Source organism: Balaenoptera borealis (genome assembly GCF_965194805.1).
Source record: "Balaenoptera borealis genome assembly, chromosome: 17".
NCBI lineage: Eukaryota > Metazoa > Chordata > Mammalia > Artiodactyla > Balaenopteridae > Balaenoptera > Balaenoptera borealis.
This window is the reverse complement of record NC_138876.1, coordinates 29,662,072-29,685,227: the sequence shown is the minus strand read 5'-3', so window position 1 is coordinate 29,685,227 and position 23,156 is coordinate 29,662,072. Positions and strand designations below refer to the sequence as shown.

Sequence of the window (23,156 nt, the reverse complement as noted above, 5' to 3'; positions counted from 1 at the left end):
AAAGAATCTGAAAAAGAATATATATATGTATATGTATAACTGAATCACTTTGCCGTACACCTGAAACTAACACAACATTGTAAATCAACTATACGTCAATAAAAAAAAGAGAGGAAAAAAACCAAAAAAAAATCATCACACTGCACAATAAAAAAAATGAGTTTTACTGTATGTAAATTATGCCTCAATAAACCTAAATTTTAAAAATCAAAATAGATAAATAAATAACATGTACATCCTCCATCCCAAGGATGATAAAGACGGGGCATGAGGAAACTTCTTGAGGTCATACAAATGTACCATACATGGTTATGTGTTATACGAGTGTGCACATGTGACAAAAATTCATCAATTTGTACATTTAAGATATGTATGTATCACTATATAAATTTACTGTAAAAAGGAAAACTGTAAACAAATATTGAAAATATTGAATTCTAGTTAGTGGGTTTGCTTTTTACAGTGGTATCAGTTATCAATTCTGAAACTTTTTTTATATATAAGTCATAAGCAAATGAGTAAATATATTATGGATAATGAAAATCAAGCTTCTTCCTTTGGAGAAGACACTTACACGTATGGGAAGAAGGAAGATTATACAGAAAATACACCTAATGTTACAAAGGAATTTGAGACAGAAATGTGAACTAATGGTTTACACACACACACACACACACATATGTGTATTCATGCATGCTTTCAGATAGATTCAGTGTAGATACAGAAATAAAGACATAAACATAAGATAGAGATAGATATCTTAACTGTTCACTGAGAGGGCCTAGAAGCAATGTTACATCAGTAACAATAAGTACAACTAGTGCCCACATCTTGATTTCCACAAACCATTCTCTCCTAAAAGAAAACACAGCTGTTTGGATAAATGGCTAACTCCTGGGCAGGGGCAGGGAAAATACAAGATAAACTGGAATATTCTGATACATCAGAAAGTAAGGAAGTGCTCAAGGCACCATGGGGATGTCCCAAAAGGTCACAGTAGCCAGCTTGAAGGAAATCCTACTGACCAAATCTGGGAGCACGTGTAGATAAAAATAATTATAAAAATGGATCATAATCTATTGAATACAGTAAGAAGTCATGAGACCATCTAGTTTAAATAAGCAAATGAAAAAATAAAGAAATGAAGAAGGGAAATGTCTTCCTTATAGAAGAATGTCAATCAATAAATGCAGAAGTAATAATAGATTTAGAAAATTATCAATAGATAGAAAAGCAGTGGTAGAAAGTGTGATGAGAAACAGATACTTAAATATTCTCAAAATGTCTCCCTACAAATTACTTACTTATTATAAAGTGAAAATTTTGACTTCACAGTGGAGAATCCTTGTCGATCACCACCAGGAGATCAAAGCTAACATCAGTGGAACAAGCAAACATCTTTTGACACCTGATATAAAGTACTGAGAAAAACTGAGTATCATTTTAGTAATTTTCCTCTAAAAAAATGTATAACCTTATTCAACTCAAGAAGAAACAAAACAAATCCAAATCAAATGTCATTGGCCTGAATTCTTAAAAAACGTCAAGATCAAGAAGCCAAGTAAAAGAAGTAAAACTTGAAAATAAAGTTCAATACGTGATCCTGTATTGAATTCCGGACCAGGAAAAAAACTATAAAGGACATCATTGGGACAACTAATGAAATTTGGACAAGGACTCTGGATTATATAACAGTAGTGTGTAAATATTTTATACCCTGACTTTGATAACTGTAATGCAATTATGTTTAAAAATATCTTTATTCTTAGGAAATACACATTGAAATATTTAGAAGTTAAGGGACACGGTGTCTTCAACTTCCTTCCAAAACTTCAGGGACAACAATCTGTATACATGTATATGTTTGTATACAGATAGATAGAATAACAAAGCAAATGAAGCAAAATGTAATCAATTGGTGTATCTTGGTAAAAGGACTATGGGGCCCAAAGATGACAGAACAAGTAAGCAGCAGTGTTTAGACACTGGTACCTGAACAATATTTACTCATAGGGGGATATACTTTACCTATCACGTAGTATAAATGAGTCCTATTTCTTTACCTCTGCATCAAATCACGTAACCAGATGTACCTTAGCTTGGAATCAACATGTTTTCAACTCTTGCGTGATCTCTTGCATTAGGCAAAAAGTGTTTTGAATTTAGGCCATGTTGTAATATTTGATATCTTAGTTTGTACAGAGCACTTTCCTTAGTTATCTACATGTACTAGCTCACATAAGTCTAGTGACATTAGGTGTATCTCTTTGTATATCCTGAATAATGAGTAGAGACTACATGAAATTTACCCAGGAAGTAATTTTCCTTGTGTTGGGCTTCCCTTGTTTCAATTTGTTATAATGTGGATATACTTACAAATTTTAGAAGTAGCTAAGTATATCTGATTTTAAAATACAGGCTTTACTAGTGAATCCAATAATCAATCATTGTTAGAATTTAAAATATGAAAATGCGTTAGTATTTTGATTAAAAGCACAAAATTAAACAACGGAGTTTGGCAAAAGTGCCCTATCTAAATCCAAGTAAAGTTACAGAAATAAAAATTACTTGAGTTCTTAGAGGAATCATATGGTATATTAGATACTGTTAAAAAGATTTCAGTTTTTTAAGTGATTTAAAATCCATTGCACTAAACTATCAGATAAACTATCTGTAACTACTTGTTAGTATCCACATTTCATGGTTTCTACAACTAGTTACACATTCTAAGCATCTGCTAAAGCTCAAATTCTGCTCTAGCTTCCTGTAGAGGAGTTAAGGATTATTTGCTTTTATATGGTTCATTTATGTCTGCGGTATGTGACAAAGGTGGTGATTTCTTGACACAGCAATATAGATGAGTTTTTCCCATTAAAAGCTCTATAGGGGGGAGGGAACCCTTATAAATCACTGTGTGGTCTTGTAAATTATGCAGTGTTGGGGGATATTTTCCTCCTAGGTTTGGATCAGAATAATAAGCACACATGAAATTGCCAAGAGCATCCAAAAAGAAAGTGAAACCACCCAAAACAAACAAAACAAAGTCTAATATTATTTTAAGAAAAAATCTTGAAAAATTGCTTGACCCAAATGAAATATTTCCAAGAGTGTTGCCAAGAATATGAAAATGGAATCGATATATACGTGCTCTTATTTTAAATCAGAAAATTATAGAAATATATTAAAGTGATAGTAATACCCATAACAGTAGAATAAATCATATTTATTAAGCACTAACTCTGCTAGACACTCTGCTAATTGCTTTCCCTTGATTTACTTTGTTTAATCACCACAATCACACCATGCAGTCAGTATCATATTACAGATGAGGAAATTTATGACTCCTTTTGCATATTTTCTAGAATATTCTGTAAATGCACCATGATACTTTTATTTCAAGTCATGCCTCATTTAGGTAAAAAATATCTGACAAGACGTAATCGCTGTCCTCACTTTTTATGGTCCTACCTCTAATTAGGGTAAATGAAACTGTCTTCATATGTGTATTTCTTAAATCAAAAAAAATAAAACACTTCTAGGATTTGCATTAACTCTTTCCTACCATCTGTTTCCAAACTAATAATTGCCAACAGTAGATATCAATTGAGCATTGACTGTACATAAAGTACAGGTGTATGAAAGAGATTAAAAATGAGAAAGTGTTCTCCCAAAACTTAACACTTGCAAGTACACACACACATTTTTTTAACCTTATGATATTAGACACAATACCTTTCAAAGTATACCCTGGCCTTAAAAGAGTTAAGCTTTAACAGATATTGAGCTTTATAATGAGGAGAGAGCTTTTATCAATAGAAGATTCTGGTTCATTGTTAACAACACTGTAAATACTTTAGTACTATAGAAGTAGATCTATATATGGTAACATTTATTCATTTCACATTTTCTCAAAGTGACTGAAATGGGTGACTCCTTTAAACATGGAACTTGTTATTTTATCAATCATTTGAACAATGATTTGTGAGAGGTTCTGACTGGGGCATTTTAATGAGGAAATAGACATGAAAATCTCATCATAACAGGGATACTATTGGGGAATCCACCCTATGCCTATGACCATCCGTTGTTAAGCAAGAAAGGAAGATCTTTGATTTTAGATCAATGACCTGAGAGTATCAGGGAAAATGTGTTTCTCCTGAATTCCTAAATTCTTATACCTGGTGTGCTTCCCTTTATCTTTGACTGCCAGAAAATTTAGTCTAATTTTTGATTCATCACTAGCAATTTTAAAGGACTATATAGTGTGTATTTTACCATGCTGATTCTATCTTCCTATCTTTATTTTCTGTTTACCTAATTCCCAAATTTTTATTTTATACTTAATATGTATATATGTGCATATTTACATATATACATATATGTATGTGTGTGTGTCTGTATACCTTAGCTACATCAAGTTCTTTTTAGAATGAATAGAATAAAATAGGACATTAACATTAAGAAAAACAAAATCAACAAATATTCCAACATAATGACTACCATAATACATCACATTTTATATAATATATATTCCACTATTTCCCATGGATAGAGATGTGTACCAAATTTTCTTGCCCTTAAGTAAAAAATGAAACTAAAGACAATGTAATAAGAAATGAAATGTGCTCCTATCCTTCACAATTAAGGTCTTATGGATAGACCATGGACCATCAAGCTAAACAGTTGTGGATTCCCATTCCATCTTAGCTTGGGCTAACTGTGTGAACCTGTATAAACTCCCCAAACTCCAAGAGCTTTAGCTTCCCATCTCAAAAATGGAGAGAATATTTTTTACTTGTGGGGTGTTTGTAAGGATTTAATGAGATTAAATAAATTTGACACATAGTACAGACCCAATAAATAATGGTCCTGTTCTTAGCCTTCCTTGTGGAAATCTCCACTTACCAAATCTTCACTAAACACACACTAGACATTTTGAAAATGTTTAATAAATAAATTATGATACAGAATTTATGAGCCTATTTTCTCTTACTGGAATTGGTTGCATTGGGAGAAATTTACTATAACTTTACTTTATATCCCAGAAGGACACAGGCTTAGTGCATTTTTAAATAATGGTGCCCAAAGCTTGAAAAACTCTATGGTGTGTGTTTCTACTTGTTGAGGAGTGGTCACTCTCACATAATGCTAACGTGACTATACATTAATTTGCTACAGATTGTCTGAAGAGGTCTTTGGATCTCTGTATGTTACCTTTGATCCAGAAATTCAACTTCCAAAAATGTTGACAAAAAATAATTAAAAATAGGTACAGAAATTAATTTACAAAGATGTTCATTGCAATACTATTATATTAAAAATGGTTAGAAATCTATATGTTCAACAGGAAATGATTAGGTAAAGTGGAGTACATTTAAATAACTGAATTCTATGTGGGTATTATAATGAGATGGCAAAGTACATTTCTTGACATGAAAAGATGTACACAATATACTGTTGTGACAAAAAAACAGATCTTGAAACACCATATACAGAATGACCCTATTTTTGGAATTCATACCTTTCTGAAGAAAAAGAATCTGAGGAAGCTTATTTACAAGATGTGAAAAATGGCTATGTTTATCTCTGCAACATAGCAGATGATATGTATTTCTTTTAGCCTATATGTGTACTTTCTAATTTTCCATTGATGAACTCTGAGTCATTAACTGAAATGAAAATAACTGCCTAAAGTCCAACTCGTCTTCATCTTCCTTCTGCTCTTTGCTTCATTGGTGGTATATTCCAAAGAACTGAGCATAACATGTTACTTATACAGTGTGGTCTACAATCCCATCCTTTATTATTATTTTTTTTAATAGATGTACTTGAGTGACCTTAAATAGCCTAAATAATTAAATAGTTGAGAAGGAGTTTTGTGGGGAGAGTGACTAGGCTTATGAGATGTTATCAGCACCATTTACATCCTCTTTTCTAACTCAAGACATGTCTCTTTTCTACTAGACAAGACTGACTATTCTGTTTATTTGTTACAATAGAAATCAATTTCAAGACAAGTCAGTTAGAGCAAGTTTTGAGCCAGCTTTCCCTCACTTCTGAGTATCTGTTAGTGTTATAGATGCCTTGATATAAATTTTCAACTATTTATTTTTTTAGTCATTAGAGCAAACTGATATCTATACATGTCTTTCTACATGTATAGGAATAGATTAGAGAAGTACACTCTAAGTTGGAAGTAGTGCATTTTCTACTCAAAATAAGTACTACGTATTTTGTTAACCAGCCTAAACAATATACTAATGGATTGAGATATAGTGTACAACGCTGAGTATCTAATTTATTACTTTGGAGGGGCTCAAATTCAGGACGGAAATGTCAGGTTTCCCTGACAAATCTCACTTGCTTAATGTTTCTGGCTCTTTAATTCAACGCAATATTTATTTTTCTGTCTTTAAAGCAAACAAATACATCTACACTACTGTTAAAGTGGTCTGTAAAAATACATTTGTGTGTTTTTGTTGAGAAAGCAAAGAACATACAATGGGAGGACCATCTGAGAGGTGTAAATGTCTAGGTGTACTTTCCCAAAACATTGCCTGTGCTTGTAAAAGAAGTGGTTTGGAAATAGGTTTCACTCTTCCTGACCTTCCTTCCACTGACCTTTGGCTCCCATATGTCTTCCTCTCTACCCACCTTCTCAAAATACTCCCTCCCGAAGCTTTTACTCAACCTAAAAATAGCTCCCAGATGTCTTGCTATGGCACTGTGTAGCCTCTCTCCCTTTTACTAAGATTGTATGATTAGGAAAGATAGCAGAATGGCTTTAACAAAGGACTTTTTTTGGTTCAAAATAAGTTCATGGCAGAGCAGGTCCTTTCTTTGTCTCTATGTGAATAGTTCAGGAATGTAGAAAATTGTTTTCTGTACCTTTACTTATAAATAACATTTGGAAGTTGTAGCATACTTCTTTAGTTTATAGTTTAAATTTACATGTCAGTATTTTTCTAATTTTACATGAAGCTGTCTCATATATTCAACTAATAAGTGACAAACTCTAACATATCAAGTCACTTGCTAAATGTCTTAACTGAATTCTCTGCTTACATTTCCAGGAAGTATCTCCTGTTTTCCCACATCCTATGATTAATAACAATCACCTAATTCCCAAGCAATGTGATGGGTAAGTGGTTTTAACTCTGGATTTCCATTCTATGAATGAAAGTCAAATTCATACAAAAGTGTTTGCATCATGCACCTTGGTGAACCAACTTATGTTTTGAATGGGGCACAGTGTTTCAAAAGGAGAGTTCATTAATAAGAAAACAGACATTTATGGTAATTCCTGCCCTGTCCTCATGAGTCACTGTGGGCAAAGTTTCCAATTTTGGTATGGATGTTGTTAAATATCCGTTACCCACCTTTGTGGCCAAACTTGCAATAAAATACCTCCAATAAGAGAGGCAGTGGGGCCTAACTAAACTCTCAATCAAGGCTTTTGTCTTCAAGAAAGAATCTGGTTGGAGAACCTCCCTCCTCATTAGTTTCTTTTGTCAACATTTTCAAGCATAGAAACAGCCGTAGAAAGACCCAAAGTTCATGACTTTGGAATTGGAATGAAGCCATAAAAAGCATGTTTGTATAAGAACAAGAAGTCAGAAGTTGATCTTCACTGGTTTTCTGCCTGCCATGTGGAAAGTACCCCTGAGACCTGGTGTGTGCATCAGCACATCAGCTGATGGGAGAGCAGCATCACTGTATTAAAAATGGGGTACACTATGCCTTTACTTCAAATGAACAAAAGTAAAAACAATCTTAGGTTCAAAAATGTTATTCGTGCTGTTATAATTAGGTCAACCAAACATCATTTGATCAACATTAAAACAGAAAGCTGGGTAGCGGTTGAAGTCACAAATAGTTTTCTGTGAACTTGGATGTCTTGAGCAAAGTTGAGATGTTTGCATAATCTTCTCTGTAGCAACAACATTCCACATGCATATTTCTCTTTAAAAAGAAACTCTATGCTCGGTGGTATTCTGGGTTCAAGGCCTGAATAAAAAGCATCTCAAGTCAAAAGTCCTGTTTAAAAATTGAGCTATAGAGAAGGTCGTAAGTGTTTTGACTTCTCTTTTAAATCATTTATGGATGACTAAAAGTCATATATTGATTCAAAGTACAAATTTACTTAAATCTCTGAACTTGAACTTTTAGCTATCTAACCCAGTATCTTCCCCAAAATGCTCCCAAATGTTTGCAGTTTCTACAAACAAGATAAATCACTATACACAACACTGAGCAGAGGAGAAGGTGAAACACACAACAAACTTGCTTGTATAATTTTTCTCAAGGCCTGGAAATAAAAATGTTAAATGTGGCCTACCATTTTCATGGAATTTTTCCAAAATACAAAACTCAAAGTGTATATAACATTTAATTTTTAAAAATGGAAAAAAAAAAAGTTAAATGTGGCCTACCATTTTCATGGAATTTTTCCAAAATACAAAACTCAAAGTATATATAACATTTAATTTTTAAAAATGGAAATATAAAACCTAGAGATACAAATGTAAAGAACAAAAAGCAAATCTCTGAATTATACATATTTTGAACATCCTACTTTCTCAGAAGTTTGATCAAGACAGCATTTAATAAAGCAATATTTTTATGATGAAAATTACTTTGGTTTGTAGGCAGTGGGAGGTGTGCCTCAAGTTATAATTTTTCGTCAATATAAGAGAGTTGTATCATGATATTTCATTTTTATGAATGCAAATATATTGTTGGCATCATAACTTTACTAGTGCAACAGATAATAAAAGAGTCTACTCAATAATACTTATCACACATATTCTATATTAGGTTGTACATTTACTAGATTATTATACAATAATGCTGTACATACAGAACAATGCATAGACTTGTACTCACAAGTCTGAAATCCCTGAGTAAGATGCTTCCAAAAATCTAATGTAGAGATGGCAGAAGAATATAACTGTCACATGCATGCTTATGTGTCTTACCCTTATTCAGAAATAATGATAATGACCATAATAATAACTATACTATAATAGTAATAGTCAACAAAGTTATGCTAATGCGTGGAGTAGTCAACCAACTAACCAAGCTGCCATTTTAAGGGGAATTAAACATCACTGGAATACACTGTAATATGATTATCAATTAACTCAGATTTCCACATGAGACTGCTTTGTGGTTGCTAAGGTGAAAATTGAGCCTACTCCAAATTAGTTCCAGTAAACAAAATTTAAAATAATAAATAGATTTTTGCTAACCCCAATCTCTCTTTTCCAAGAGATAAGTTGCAAAGTATAACTGCCAGATCTACCACTAAACCTAAAAGCAGCCAGCTGAGTTGTTTATATCTCACAGTCTTAGTCAACTTAATATGTGGATAAGTCTCTTTTTTTTTTTTTGATTTTTAGAAATTTCATGTAATGTCTGAAACATTTATATTAACATATTTCCATACATATTTCCATACAAATACAAATATAAGATTTTTAGAAATTTCATGTAATGTCTGAAACATTTATATTAACATATTTCCATACAAATAACCCAATGAAAGTTTAGTATTAGTTGTTTTGTTTGTTTTTTTATACTGCAGGTTCTTATTAGGCATCAGTTTTATACACATCAGTGTATACATGTCAATCCCAATCGCCCAATTCAGCACACCACCATCCCCACCCCACTGCAGTTTTCCCCCCTTGGTGTCCATATGTCCATTCTCTACATCTGTGTCTCAACTTCTGCCCTGCAAACTGGCTCATCTGTACCATTTTTCTAGGTTCCGCATACATGCATTAATATACGATATTTGTTTTTCTCTCTCTGACTTACTTCGCTCTGTATGACAGTCTCTAGATCCATCCACGTCTCAACAAATGACTCAATTTCGTTCCTTTTTATGGCTGAGTAATATTCCATTGTATATATGTACCACATCTTCTTTATCCATTCGTCTGTTGATGGGCATTTAGGTTGCTTCCATGACCTGGCTATTGTAAATAGTGCTGCAATGAACATTCGGGTGCATGTGTCTTTTTGAATTACGGTTTTCTCTGGGTATATGCCCAGTAGTGGGATTGCTGGGTCATATGGTAATTCTATTTTTAGTTTTTTAAGGAACCTCCATATTGTTCTCCATAGTGGCTGTATCAATTTACATTCCCACCAACAGTGCAAGAGGGTTCCCTTTTCTCCACACCCTCTCCAGCATTTGTTGTTTGTAGATTTTCTGATGATGCCCATTCTAACAGGAGTGAGGTGATACCTCATTGTAGTTTTGATTTGCATTTCTCTAATAATTAGTGATGTTGAGCATCTTTTCATGTGCTTCGTGGCCATCTGTATGTCTTCTTTGGAGAAATGTCTATTTAGGTCTTCTGCCCATTTTTGGATTGGGGTGTTTGTTTCTTTGATATTGAGCTGAATGAGCTGTTTATATATTTTGGAGATTAATCCTTTGTCCGTTGATTCATTTGCAAATATTTTCTCCCATTCTGAGGGTTGTCTTTTCGTCTTGTTTATGGTTTCCTTTGCTGTGCAAAAGCTTTGAAGTTTCATTAGGTCCCACTTGTTTATTTTTGTTTTTATTTCCATTACTCTAGGAGGTGGATCAAAAAAGATCTTGCTGTGATTTATGTCAAAGAGTGTTCTTCCTATGTTTTCCTCTAAGAGTTTTATAGTGTCCAGTCTTATATTTAGGTCTCTAATCCATTTTGAGTTTATTTTTGTGTATGGTGTTAGGGAGTATTCTAATTTCATTCTTTTACATGTAGCTGTCCAGTTTTCCCAGCACCACTTATTGAAGAGACTGTCTTTTCTCCATTGTATATCTTTGCCTCCTTTGTCATAGATTAGTTGACCATAGGTGCGTGGGTTAATCTCTGGGCTTTCTATCTTGTTCCATTGATCTATGTTTCTGTTTTTGTGCCAGTACCATATTGTCTTGATTACTGTAGCTTTGTAGTATAGTCTGAAGTCAGGGAGTCTGATTCCTCCAGCTCCATTTTTTCCCCTCAAGACTGCTTTGGCTATTCGGGGTCTTTTGTGTCTCCATACAAATTTTAAGATGATTTGTTCTAGCTCCATAAAAAATGCCATTGGTAATTTGATAGGGATTGCATTGAATCTGTAGATTGCTTTGGGTAGTATACTCATTTTCACAATGTTGATTCTTCCAATCCAAGAACATGGTATATCTCTCCATCTGTTGGTATCATCTTTAATTTCTTTCATCAGTGTCTTATAGTTTTCTGCATACAGGTCTTTTGTCTCCCTAGGTAGGTTTATTCCTAGGTATTTTATTCTTTTTGTTGCAATGGTAAATGGGAGTGTTTCCATAATTTCTCTTTCATATTTTTCCTCATTAGTGTATAGGAATGCAAGAGATTTCTGTGCATTAATTTTGTATCCTGCAACTTTACCATATTCATTAATTAGCTCTAGCAGTTTTCTGGTGGCAGTTTTAGGATTCTCTATGTATAGTATCATGTCTTCCGCAAACAGTGACAGTTTTACTTCTTCTTTTCCAATTTGTATTCCTTTTATTTCTTTTTCTTCTCTGATTGCCGTGGCTAGGACTTCCAAAACTATGTTGAATAATAGTGGTGAGAGTGGACATCCTTGTCTCGTTCCTGATCTTAGAGGAAATGCTTTCAGTTTTTCACCATTGAGAATGATGTTTGCTGTGGGTTTGTCATATATGGCCTTTATTATGTTGAGGTAGGTTCCCTCTATGCCCACTTTCTGGAGAGTTTTTATCAGAAATGGGTGTTGAATTTTGTCAAAAGCTTTTTCTGCATCTATTGAGATGATCATATGGTTTTTATTCTTCAATTTGTTAATATGGTGTATCACATTGATTGATTTGCGTATATTGAAGAATCCTTGCATCCCTGGGATAAATCCCACTTGATCGTGGTGTATGATCCTTTTAATGTGTTGTTGGATTCTGTTTGCTAGTATTTTGTTGAGGATTTTTGCATCTATATTCATCAGTGATATTGGTCTGTAATTTTCTTTTTTTGTAGTGTCTTTGTCTGGTTTTGGTATCAGGGTGATGGTGGCCTCATAGAATGAGTTTGGGAGTGTTCCTTCCTCTGCAATTTTTTGGAAGAGTTTGAGAAGGATGGGTGTTAGCTCTTCTCTAAATGTTTGATAGAATTCACCTGTGAAGCCATCTGGTCCTGGACTTTTGTTTGTTGGAAGATTTTTAATCACAGTTTCAATTTCATTACTTGTGATTGGTCTGTTCATATTTTCTATTTCTTCCTGGTTCAGTCTTGGAAGGTTATACCTTTCTAAGAATTTGTCCATTTCTTCCAGGTTGTCCATTTTATTGGCATAAAGTTGCTTGTAGTAGTCTCTTAGGATGCTTTGTATTTCTGCAGTGTCTGTTGTAACTTCTCCTTTTTCATTTCTGATTTTATTGATTTGAGTCCTCTCCCTCTTTTTCTTGATGAGTCTGGCTAATGGCTTATCAATTTTGTTTATCTTCTCAAAGAACCAACTTTTAGTTTTATTGATCTTTGCTATTGTTTTCTTTGTTTCTATTTCATTTATTTCTGCTCTGATCTTTATGATTTCTTTCCTTCTGCTAACTTTGGGTTTTGTTTGTTCTTCTTTCTCTAGTTTCTTTAGGTGTAAGGTTAGATTGTTTACTTGAGCTTTTTCTTGTTTCTTTAGGTAGGCTTGTATAGCTATAAACTTCCTTCTTAGAACTGCTTTTGCTGCATCCCATAGGTTTTGGGTCGTCGTGTTTTCATTGTCATTTGTCTCTAGGTATTTTTTGATTTCCTCTTTGATTTCTTCAGTGATCTCTTGGTTATTTAGCAACGTATTGTTTAGCCTCCATGTGTTTGTCTTTTTTACGTTTTTTTCCCTGTAATTCATTTCTAATCTCATAGCGTTGTGGTCAGAAAAGATGCTTGATATGATTTCAATTTTCTTAAATTTACTGAGGCTTGATTTGTGACCCAAGATGTGATCTATCTTGGAGAATGTTCCGTGCGCACTTGAGAAGAACGTGTAATCTGCTGTTTTTGGATGGAATGTCCGATATATATCAATTAAATCTATCTGGTCTATTGTGTCATTTAAAGCTTCTGTTTCCTTATTTATTTTCATTTTGGATGATCTGTCCATTGGTGTAAGTGCGGTGTTAAAGTCCCCCACTATTATTGTGTTACTGTCGATTTCCTCTTTTATAGCTGTTAGCAGTTGCCTTATGTATTGAGGTGCTCCTATGTTGGGTGCATATATATTTATAATTGTTATATCTTCTTCTTGGATTGATCCCTGGATCATTATGTAGTGTCCTTCCTTGTCTCTTGTAACATTCTTTATTTTAAAGTCTATTTTATCTGATATGAGTATAGCTACTCCAGCTTTCTTTTGATTTCCATTTGCATGGAATATCTTTTTCCATCCCCTCACTTTCAGTCTGTATGTGTCCCTAGGTCTAAAGTGGGTCTCTTGTAGACAGCATATATATGGGTCTTGTTTTTGTATCCATTCAGCCAGTCTATGTCTTTTGGTTGGGGCATTTAATCCATTCACGTTTAAGGTAATAATCGATATGTATGTTCCTATGACCATTTTCTTAATTGTTTTGGGTTTGTTTTTGTAGGTCCTTTTCTTCTCTTGTGTTTCCCACTTAGAGAAGTTCCTTTAGCATTTGTTGTAGAGCTGGTTTGGTGGTTCTGAATTCTCTTAGCTTTTGCTTGTCTGTAAAGCTTTTGATTTCTCCATCAAATCTAAATGAGATCCTTGCCGGGTAGAGTAATCTTGGTTGTAGGTTCTTCCCTTTCATCACTTTAAGTATATCATGCTACTCCCTTCTGGCTTGCAGAGTTTCTGCTGAGAAATCAGCTGTTAACCTTATGGGAGTTCCCTTGTATGTTATTTGTCATTTTTCCCTTGCTGCTTTCAATAATTTTTCTTTGTCTTTAATTTTTGCCACTTTGATTACTATGTGTCTCGGCGTGTTTCTCCTTGGGTTTATCCTGTATGGGACTCTCTGCGCTTCCTGGACTTGGGTGGCTATTTCCTTTCCCATGTTAGGGAAGTTTTCGACTATAATCTCTTCAAATATTTTCTCTGGTCCTTTCTCTCTCTCTTCTCCTTCTGGGACCCCTATAATGCGAATGTTGTTGCGTTTAATGTTGTCCCAGAGGTCTCTTAGGCTGTCTTCATTTCTTTTCATTCTTTTTTCTTTAGTCTGTTCCGCAGCAGTGAATTCCATCATTCTGTCTTCCAGGTCACTTATCCGTTCTTCTGCCTCAGTTATTCTGCTATTGATTCCTTCTAGTGTAGTTTTCATTTCAGTTATTGTATTGGTCATCTCTGTTTGTTTGTTCTTTAATTCTTCTAGGTCTTTGTTAATCATTTCTTGCATCTTCTCAATCTTTGCCTCCATTCTTATTCCAAGGTCCTGGATCATCTTCACTATCATTATTCTGAATTCTTTTTCTGGAAGGTTGCCTATCTCCACTTCATTTAGTTGTTTTTCTGGGGTTTTTTCTTGTTCCTTCATCTGGTACATAGCCCTCTGCCTTTTCATCTTCTCTATCTTTCTGTAACTCTGGATAAGTCTCTTTACCAGAAGAAAGTAATCTACGTCATTGTCTGAAGTTTAAATCACTCAGTATGCCTCCCAAGAAGTTCATGATTTAGGAAATTACAAACACACACACACACACACACACACACACACACACACAGAGAGAGAAAAGAGTGGAAAAAATACCTAAGGGAATTTTTTTAGGACAGTACCTCTGTAGGTGGAAGTGAATTAGTAATTAAATCTATTTCAGCTCCTTCTTTATCTATAAAAGCTAGTTTTAATACAAAGTTATGTTCATACTGATTGTGAAACCAAAAAATAAAATAGAAGAATCAATACAACATTCTGTTGTATCCAATAATTACTTGCAAGTTTCTGCAACTGAAGGCCAAGTTGGGATTAGAACAGTTCTCGTCCATCTATAGCTGAAATTCCAGTATGTACTGATAAACAAGATTTGACTGATGTTTGACATTAATTACAGTGGTCTGCTAACTGGCCTTTTGGACTTGAATATTTTATGTTGAATTCTAACATGCAGGATGTAAACAAGAATAAACAATGAGTTTATTTATCTTTGCAATTCCATTAACTGTCATTTGTCTGTTTCAATGTATTACAGAAAAACTGCTAATAGAAAATCTGACTTGTGAATTTGCATTGTGACTTTAATAAACTTAAACTCATCAGAAGTTCTTAGAATTGTCCATGTCAAAAGAAAGTCTGAGTTCTTTGACCTAATTATAGGTTAGAAATGCTTCTAATCAAAAAGTAGAAATATCAAGTATAAAATATTTTCTAAACTAAAACAATGAAAAAAATAATTTTATAACATTTTGAACAAGATTTTGTAACTATATCTAGTATATAATATCTATTCTGGTGAGTGAAAATAACTAATTGTATCAAAGGAGTGAGAAAGTAGTATTAAAAGAAAAATCCAAATGCATCAAAATGTTATGTTTGGTGCAGCAATGTGTCCCTTATTATAAATTTGAAAAAAGAAGGTGAATTATTTTTTATAAAATTTCAGTTTCTCTGCCTTCTCACTAAATAAATATTGAACACATTGAACATGGGTCCGGGAGGTTGAATATCATGTTAATTGCCTTGCATGTATTATCTCACTTCATCTTCCCAATAACCCTATGAAATAAATTTTATTATCCTCCTTTTACGTATGACATATGACAAAATTAAGGGCCCAAAGGGTGAAGTAACTAACAGAAAATCACATAGTTAGCAAGTTCAAACCCAGGATAGTCAAACTTCAAAGCTAGTGTTCATAACTCCAAGAAAATTTGCCATCTCTTCAGTAAGTTTCTATTTTTTTAAATGATCAGAACATTTATTCTAAGCATTTATTATTAGCATTTATTCTAAGAGCTCTAGATATGTATATCTCTGTGTCCTGGTTTTTCAAATTCTCTTTTTTAAAATCTCCTATGAAGTAATCTTTGGCTTCATTTCATATTCAAAGAGCAAACCTGTCCATGTGCCCAGCAACTACATGGGAATACAGTATAAAACATTTTAATTAAGTAAAAAATTTTTCAGACAGTACAACAAAATGGAAAGTTGATCAGAATTCAACCCATAGTATGTGGGAACTGGGCATGAATAAGAAAACCCACCGTGCCCTACTACCAATGTTTACAACAGCTAACCCAAAGATGATCACTGTCACTTTAACTAATATGAGCTTTAGGCTGTTTGGTTGCATGCTCAAACCAGTTTGCACAAATAAGTTATTTCTGGTGTATAGTCTTAGACCTTTTAAAACATGCTCAACTGCCTTTCCAGAATGCCATTGTAGTAGGAAAAAAAAATGGCAGACTTCAAAGACACATCGAATAAACAGTACAGAGAATTGAATGAAAGTGCAAATTTACTCTAAAACTCATTTTCAATTTTCTGCCCTTTGCTTTAGAAATAAATGAACTAAGAACAAAAAAGGACTGTTTGTTGAGTAAGTGCTAAAAACTTCTGTCATAAATTTCATGGAATCCAAGTAATTTTCAGCAGATTTGACCTGCCCTATGAAAACATGCAGAAAGCATCACCATAATTTCACTACTTTGTTTTGGACATTCAGGTCTCTCTGTGTTATGCTTCCGTTCAAGGGACAAGGACACATTTGAGCCTTTCACAGTATGAGTTTGATAAAACACACCAGTGATCCTCATAGTAGACTTGTTCAACAATTCCAACATGTGGTGGAGTGTAAAGGGCTTATTTTAAATTCTGTATCTAGAAGCATATTCTACAGCATGTAGAGATGCCCAAACTTTTTTTGGGGGGTGGGGGGGTTGTGAAGGTTGAGGAATGGGGATCAGGGGTGAGAAAATTTAAGCAGGAGATGTATGTACAGAACATGTCTTTGGATGCATAAAAAAGGGTCACTGCTTGCCTATTTGGATGTTGTGAAGAAAACACTGAAATAGGATTAATATCTCACAAAATAGATTGAACAAGTAAATTATGACTCAAACATCTGTGTATGATGAGTGAGCACTTCTCTACTGTTGGACAAATGAACAACTGCAGATCTTGATGTAACTATGCCACTGTTTTTACCTAGTGTCAGTTTAAATCCTCGCTAGAAAATGAAAGGCTTTCTAAAGAAATATTTCTGCAACACACATACGAAAGACATGCAGAGAACACTATGTGCTAGTCAACTTGCTGCATGACTAATGCACATGGGGGTAGGGAGGAAAACTAACATTCAATTCAATTATAGGAGATTTTTATGATCAAGCAAGGCAATTCCAGTTTTCTCTCATTTAGATATAATTTTCAGTTAAATCCTAATAGACATAACTCTTCACAGGAAGGGATTGCCTGGAATGGAGTCCAGTGCAGAAAATTTATGTGAATACTCTATAATGAGTATTTTGGCCTTTTGTCAGATTTTGGGGGGTAATCAAAAATCATGAAGCTCCTTTGCTAAGTCTATATATTGCCTCTTGTTGCCTGAGTCTCCCAGGGTACTTGAACTTCAGAGGCATATTGCAGTAAGCCTAGAACACACAAAGCCTCAGGAAGAATATGGAATATCTTTTTGAAAATTAATTTTATTTAAAAATGTGTAAATAAAAGCACCATTATCTATTTAAAAATTGATATTTTAGCACATTTCTTACTATCTTACTAATATTTATAAATTTTGTGTTGGGCTAAATCATTTCAGACTATACCTACAAACTCTTGGGGTTTCATACTCTCTCTACTTAGGAGCATTTCAGTGGGAAACTTTGAGAAACTCAGATGATTAATTATACTAGGATAAACCTAAATTATATTTTCAGAGAAAGGCACCATAATTTTAGAAACCCTAAGCAGCAGACCACTTGTCAGTATTCACAATAGATACTTAAACAAAGAGACTGTGTTTCTTCATTCCTGAATTATTGCTATTGATCAGCCTGAGATACAATCCTATCACATTTTAACTTCAAGTCAGGATACCTCTCACAATCAAAGTGATAAGAAATTATGGTACCATAGTTGAATTGTCAGTATTTTTTTCCAAAAATAATGACGCTGCTTACAATCACTGGTGTCTTAGAGTCAATACATTAAAATAATCTTTGAACAACCCCACTCTATTATGGGTTTAACGTTACCAAGCCTACCCTTCAAAATTCAGTTACTTTTAACCTGTATTCAGATGGGATACATGTTGTAGTCAATGTATGCTACAAGGAGTCAACAAATTCTGGATGCTAATTATATCTTGCTTGTTGATAGTTCTATTTTCATAAATAAATGAATGAATAAATACATACATAAATGTATATTGGTGATACATGGTGCTTTCTCTATGTTTTAGATACCATTCTATTTTCAAAACAAACCAATAGATGTATGATTTGTATTCATTTTTTTTTTTATTGAAGAACTCAGCAAACAAGTACAAGAAGTGCCAGTTTAATAAACAAACCGCTAGTTAAGAACACTTATGTGGTAAAAGTTTTACTCATTAACTGTATAATGACCATATGAGAACTCTGCTTTGGACTACAAACCTTCAAGAAGACAGATGGTGCAGATTATGTTTAATTCCATTTTCTTGGGGGTTAAGTAAACTATCAGCACTTTATTGCTTAATTGAAAATTAAGTAGTACCTGCTTTTAGATGGTAATGACAATGACAGTGACCTTGGCAATAATGATGTGAAGAAAGAAAGGAAATAGAGACAAAAGCTGAAGACCAAAACTGAAATTGGTTCTATTAGGACTTCTCAATACCATCTCTGAAGCAGCACAGATTGACTCTAGGCAATGTGAACATCCTTAAGCCTCTCTTAGAAGAGCCAACATTGACTAGATAATCTGGTTCAGCCACACAAAAAAATACTGGGTCATAGTGTTAGTATGAAAAATATACACTCACAGAAGGGAGTCTTTAGAGCAGATAGCAAAGGGGACTTTAGAAATTGAGGGGTTATATACATAAGACCTTTATAGCTGAAGTTATTGGCTCACATGGCTCATCTCACAGGTGATCACCAGACTATCACACCTGGGGCACCACATATAAAGGAATAAAATGTGACTCTTGAATTTGGAGGTTCATTTAGTAGTAAAAGGCTTATGAATTACAAGCCAGGACCCGCAAAAATAAATTATAGCTGCTGTTCAACTATACATTTAATACAACGCCAGTAAAAGGTAAAAAAAAAACTTTTAAATGAACTTTTATTTTTTTACAATCTGTAAACTAATTGCAAGCATAACACAACCAACTAACGAATCAACTAATCCTCCCCCCAAAGTAAAACCTAAAGAGTAAGAAAGCTATATACTGAGTGAGGAGAAATAAACATTAACATTAAGCTATGTTTCCCTCTCAGTCCCTTAGCAGTCTTCTAAGATGGATCCCAATCTTCCCTGCATTCTAAAATTCAAATACCTGTGTGTGTGTATACACACACACACACACACATTTCAACTTCTATGTACAGCTGCTGACAATTTTAGGGTACTCATAAATGACCTTTTTAAAAAATTGAAAGTTCTCTAGGATAAATTAAAGGATTGCTTTAAAAGCTACATAAGCATTTCTCTCAATAACATTTGTAGACATGTAAAATATATTCTAAATATCAAGAGACTTAAAAAGCTCAAATAAGACATATGTGCATTATAAAATTTAGACAATGTAAAGATTGAGATTAAGTTATAATAAGTGTATTTTCTGAAATACATGGACATGATATGGATGGATACAGGATACTCTGGAAATTAGCATTCACTTGGGACTAGATCTGGCAATGATTAGGTATGTGAGAGCCAATTTAGTGTGGTAGGCAAGAACATGAATTCTGAAGCCAGTCAACCTGGGTTCTTTTCCTTGCTTTGCCACTTAACTATGAGACATGGACAACCTCTTTATGCCTCAGTTTCCTCATCTCTAAAATGGAGATAATAAGAATATACACTCATATGAGAATTAGACAGGATAATACATGTAAGGCATTTGAAATAATTTCTGGCATATGGTAGAAGGTTAAAAAAAATGTCAGCTAAACAATGAAGGTGATCGTATACATAGAACTTCACCCTGTGCATCATGGTTTTTCTAGGTACGAAATACGAGCTTGAATAAGACAAGTATTTAAAGTCCTTTACAGTCTTAAAATCTTGATGATTTTTGTCTTCTATCACTCAAAATACTTAAAATAAGTAGGAAACATGTAGCCATTCATTTATTCATTCATTTAATACTATTTATCAAGTCCCTACTATGTTCTAGGCAGTATACTAGATGTTGACAATAATAAGATAAAAGCCTGCTCCTGAATTCTAGGAGCTGATCTAGAGAAGCAGTATAGGGTGATGTTTAGAAGCCCAAGCTCAGGAATCAGACTCTCTGGGACTTAAGGCTTTATGAATTTGGACAATTTCCTTAACTCTCAGTGCTCTAGTTTCCTCTCCTTTGAAATGGGAATAATAATAGTTGCACCTTCATAAGTTTGTTCTGAGGATCAACTGAGTTAATACAGGAATGCCTTGTAGACAGAACTTGGAACATAGTAAGTACTCAATAAATGCTAGTATTATCAGGAGGAGAGTCAGATAGGAAAACAAACACAGTAAGTATGATAACAGGGGTGGGAAGACACAGTGCACAGGGAGCTATAACAGTAAATAAGGGAGGATGCAAAACAGTATAGAGACCTCAAGACAGTTTCCCTGAAGAGTCAATATTTGACCTCATATTAAAGAATTAAGAGAAGCTGTTGAAGAAGGTACAGCACACTTAAGTATTTCAATATGAAATATTTTAAAAGTATAACAAAATTTCACCAAAAGGTAAGCAAGTAACTAAAGATTTACTCCACTTCAATACACATTGACTGAGGAGTCTAAGTTTATGCTCTTTGTCCATTCACATACATCTCCATTTCGAGATAAATTCAATATAGCATCCACTGAGGTTGCCAATAGCAGTGATATGCCGGGAAAAACAATCCAGATAACCATATTATTCCTCTAGGGGAACTTGATCCTAAACACAAATGCCTCTCCAACCGGTAGCATTTTAAATGCAATTTTGGGCAAGGGTCCATTGTGGTATTCATGCCATCACATCACTCATCTAACTCTTTCCACATGATAACTGTCTTCCAATCGTTGGGAAGCTACCAAGTAGACACCAATTTAACTTACAGATTGCTAGGAGGTGAATTACTAAGAACAAGTCCCAAAAAGGGCTTCTATCTAGGAAAACTTTCTAATGCTTAGAACTGCTAAACCCTCTGGGAGCTTTTCCATTACTCCTCCAGATAGTGCCATCCCTGGCACTGAGAGCATTCATTCGAGCACACTAAAACATCATCAATCCAGGGGTGTTATAACATGGATTGTGAGAGGTCATGCTGACTGAGACGGTTTCTGTATGGAGAAAGAGGGTAAACAAAATGACTTCTAAATTTCCACTCAATCCTAAAGTGCAATTCAATTACTTAAATATCCATTTTCCTGAGTATAAAATATGAGTCAGGAAAATAGGATTTCCTTTACAGTCTTGTTTATGCCTACTGACTTGGTGAAATTATTAACAGAGCACCCTTGAATCTCAAAAGTGTCCACTGTCACCAGAGAATATTAATACCTTTTTAAAGCGATACGTCTCCAGGAGTCTGTCAACCAGCCCCATGGAGACTGACAAGCTGGATTCTATGCCTGAAAAGAATAATCTCTTTGGTGTTCTTACTAAAGTAAGGTTTTCCTCCACTAAATGTTATTGTCATCTATTGCTCCTCTCAGCTACAACCTTAAACCTGCCAGACCTGATATGTTGTATATATTCTATGTAGGTGAGAGTGAGAAAATAATTAAGAAAAGAGAATCATTTCTAAAACCAAGGAAAACCAAAGGATTTAAGCATTTACCTGAACACTGGTTGTTAAAAATTATAATTGAGGAATCATACCCAAATTCAATCCCTTATTCTCCAGCCCCACCATTACTACCCTAAATTAGGACTTCATTTCCTCTGCTGGATTATAAACACAATGTTGAAATGCTAATCCTCATCCATGTCTTAGTCAACAATCATAGCTTGACTGAAGATTTAGAACACAGACTTGTCAAATGTGCAGATGACCAAAAGTTATGATTAAAATATAATTTTGTTGGATAAGAGGTTAAAGATTCTTAAAGTTCTTAGTGGCCTGAAATAAAAAGCCCACCCAAAGAAAAATACAATTTAATTTACATAAATTCAAAGTCCTACATTTAGCTTAAAATGAAACAAACAAACAAAAAAGGATATATAAGGAAGGACAGGTATAAAATTGTTTGCATAAAGAAATCTGAGGAATTATTGGGGATAGCATGATCCAATGGTGTGATAAAGATACTAAGAATGAGTAATATTTAGGCTGAAATAAAAGAAGTAGAATGTCCAGACCAATGAACAAAACAGTTGCATGGTTTTCTGCACTGTTAGGACCACGTGTGGTACTGTGTTCAGCTCTATAATTGAAGGTAAAATAGACTGAAGTCTATTAAGGACAAATGAAGGACAAAGAATGCATAGCTGGGCAAAAAGAAATGTTAGGGAGGTAAAATAACAGTACAACAACAACAGTACTATAACCGCTGCAACACTGATAAAAGTAGTGCTTTCTATGTGCTGGAGACACTTGAAACAAGCCTGCTTTGACTCCTGTATAAATAAAAATCCTAGGAGGCAATTATTAGCTCCTTTTTTCAGATGAGGAATCTGATGCTCAGAAATAGTAAGTTGCCTAAGATTACTTTCATACTAAATATTTGAAGGCATTTGTGTAGAAGAGAGAAAGACTTGTTCTTTCCAAAGGGAAATGAATGGAAACTACAACTTGATAAAAAAGCAGCAGTCCCGGGGCTTCCCTGGTGGTGCAGTGGTTGAGAATCCGCCTGCCAATGCAGGGGACACGGGTTCGAGCCCTGGTCTAGGAAGATCCCACATGCCACGGAGCAACTAGGTCCGTGAGCCACAACTACTGAGCCTGCGCGTCTGGAGTCTGTGCTCCGCAACAAGAGAGGCCGCGATAGTGAGAGGCTCCGCGCACCGCGATGAAGAGTGGCCCCCGCTTGCCGCAACTAG

General features: G+C 34.4%; 2 protein-coding genes across 5 annotated transcripts in view; one reads left to right on the top strand and one right to left on the bottom strand.

Annotated features, from left to right (window-relative positions):
- Positions 1–23,156, top strand: part of LOC309615149 (uncharacterized protein) — a 132,064-nt gene that overhangs the window by 11,498 nt on the left and 97,410 nt on the right. For all 3 annotated transcript variants that reach the window (XR_014236543.1, XM_082364518.1, XM_082364517.1), the window contains exon 2: positions 7,074–7,141. Coding sequence is in view for 2 of the 3 variants with exons in the window: in XM_082364518.1 (XP_082220644.1) it covers positions 7,138–7,141 (4 nt within the window). In the remaining variant the exon portion in view is untranslated. The remainder of the gene's footprint in view (positions 1–7,073; positions 7,142–23,156) is intronic.
- ANGPT1 (angiopoietin 1) overlaps positions 1–23,156 on the bottom strand; it is a 268,562-nt gene that overhangs the window by 217,292 nt on the left and 28,114 nt on the right. The window lies entirely within an intron of this gene.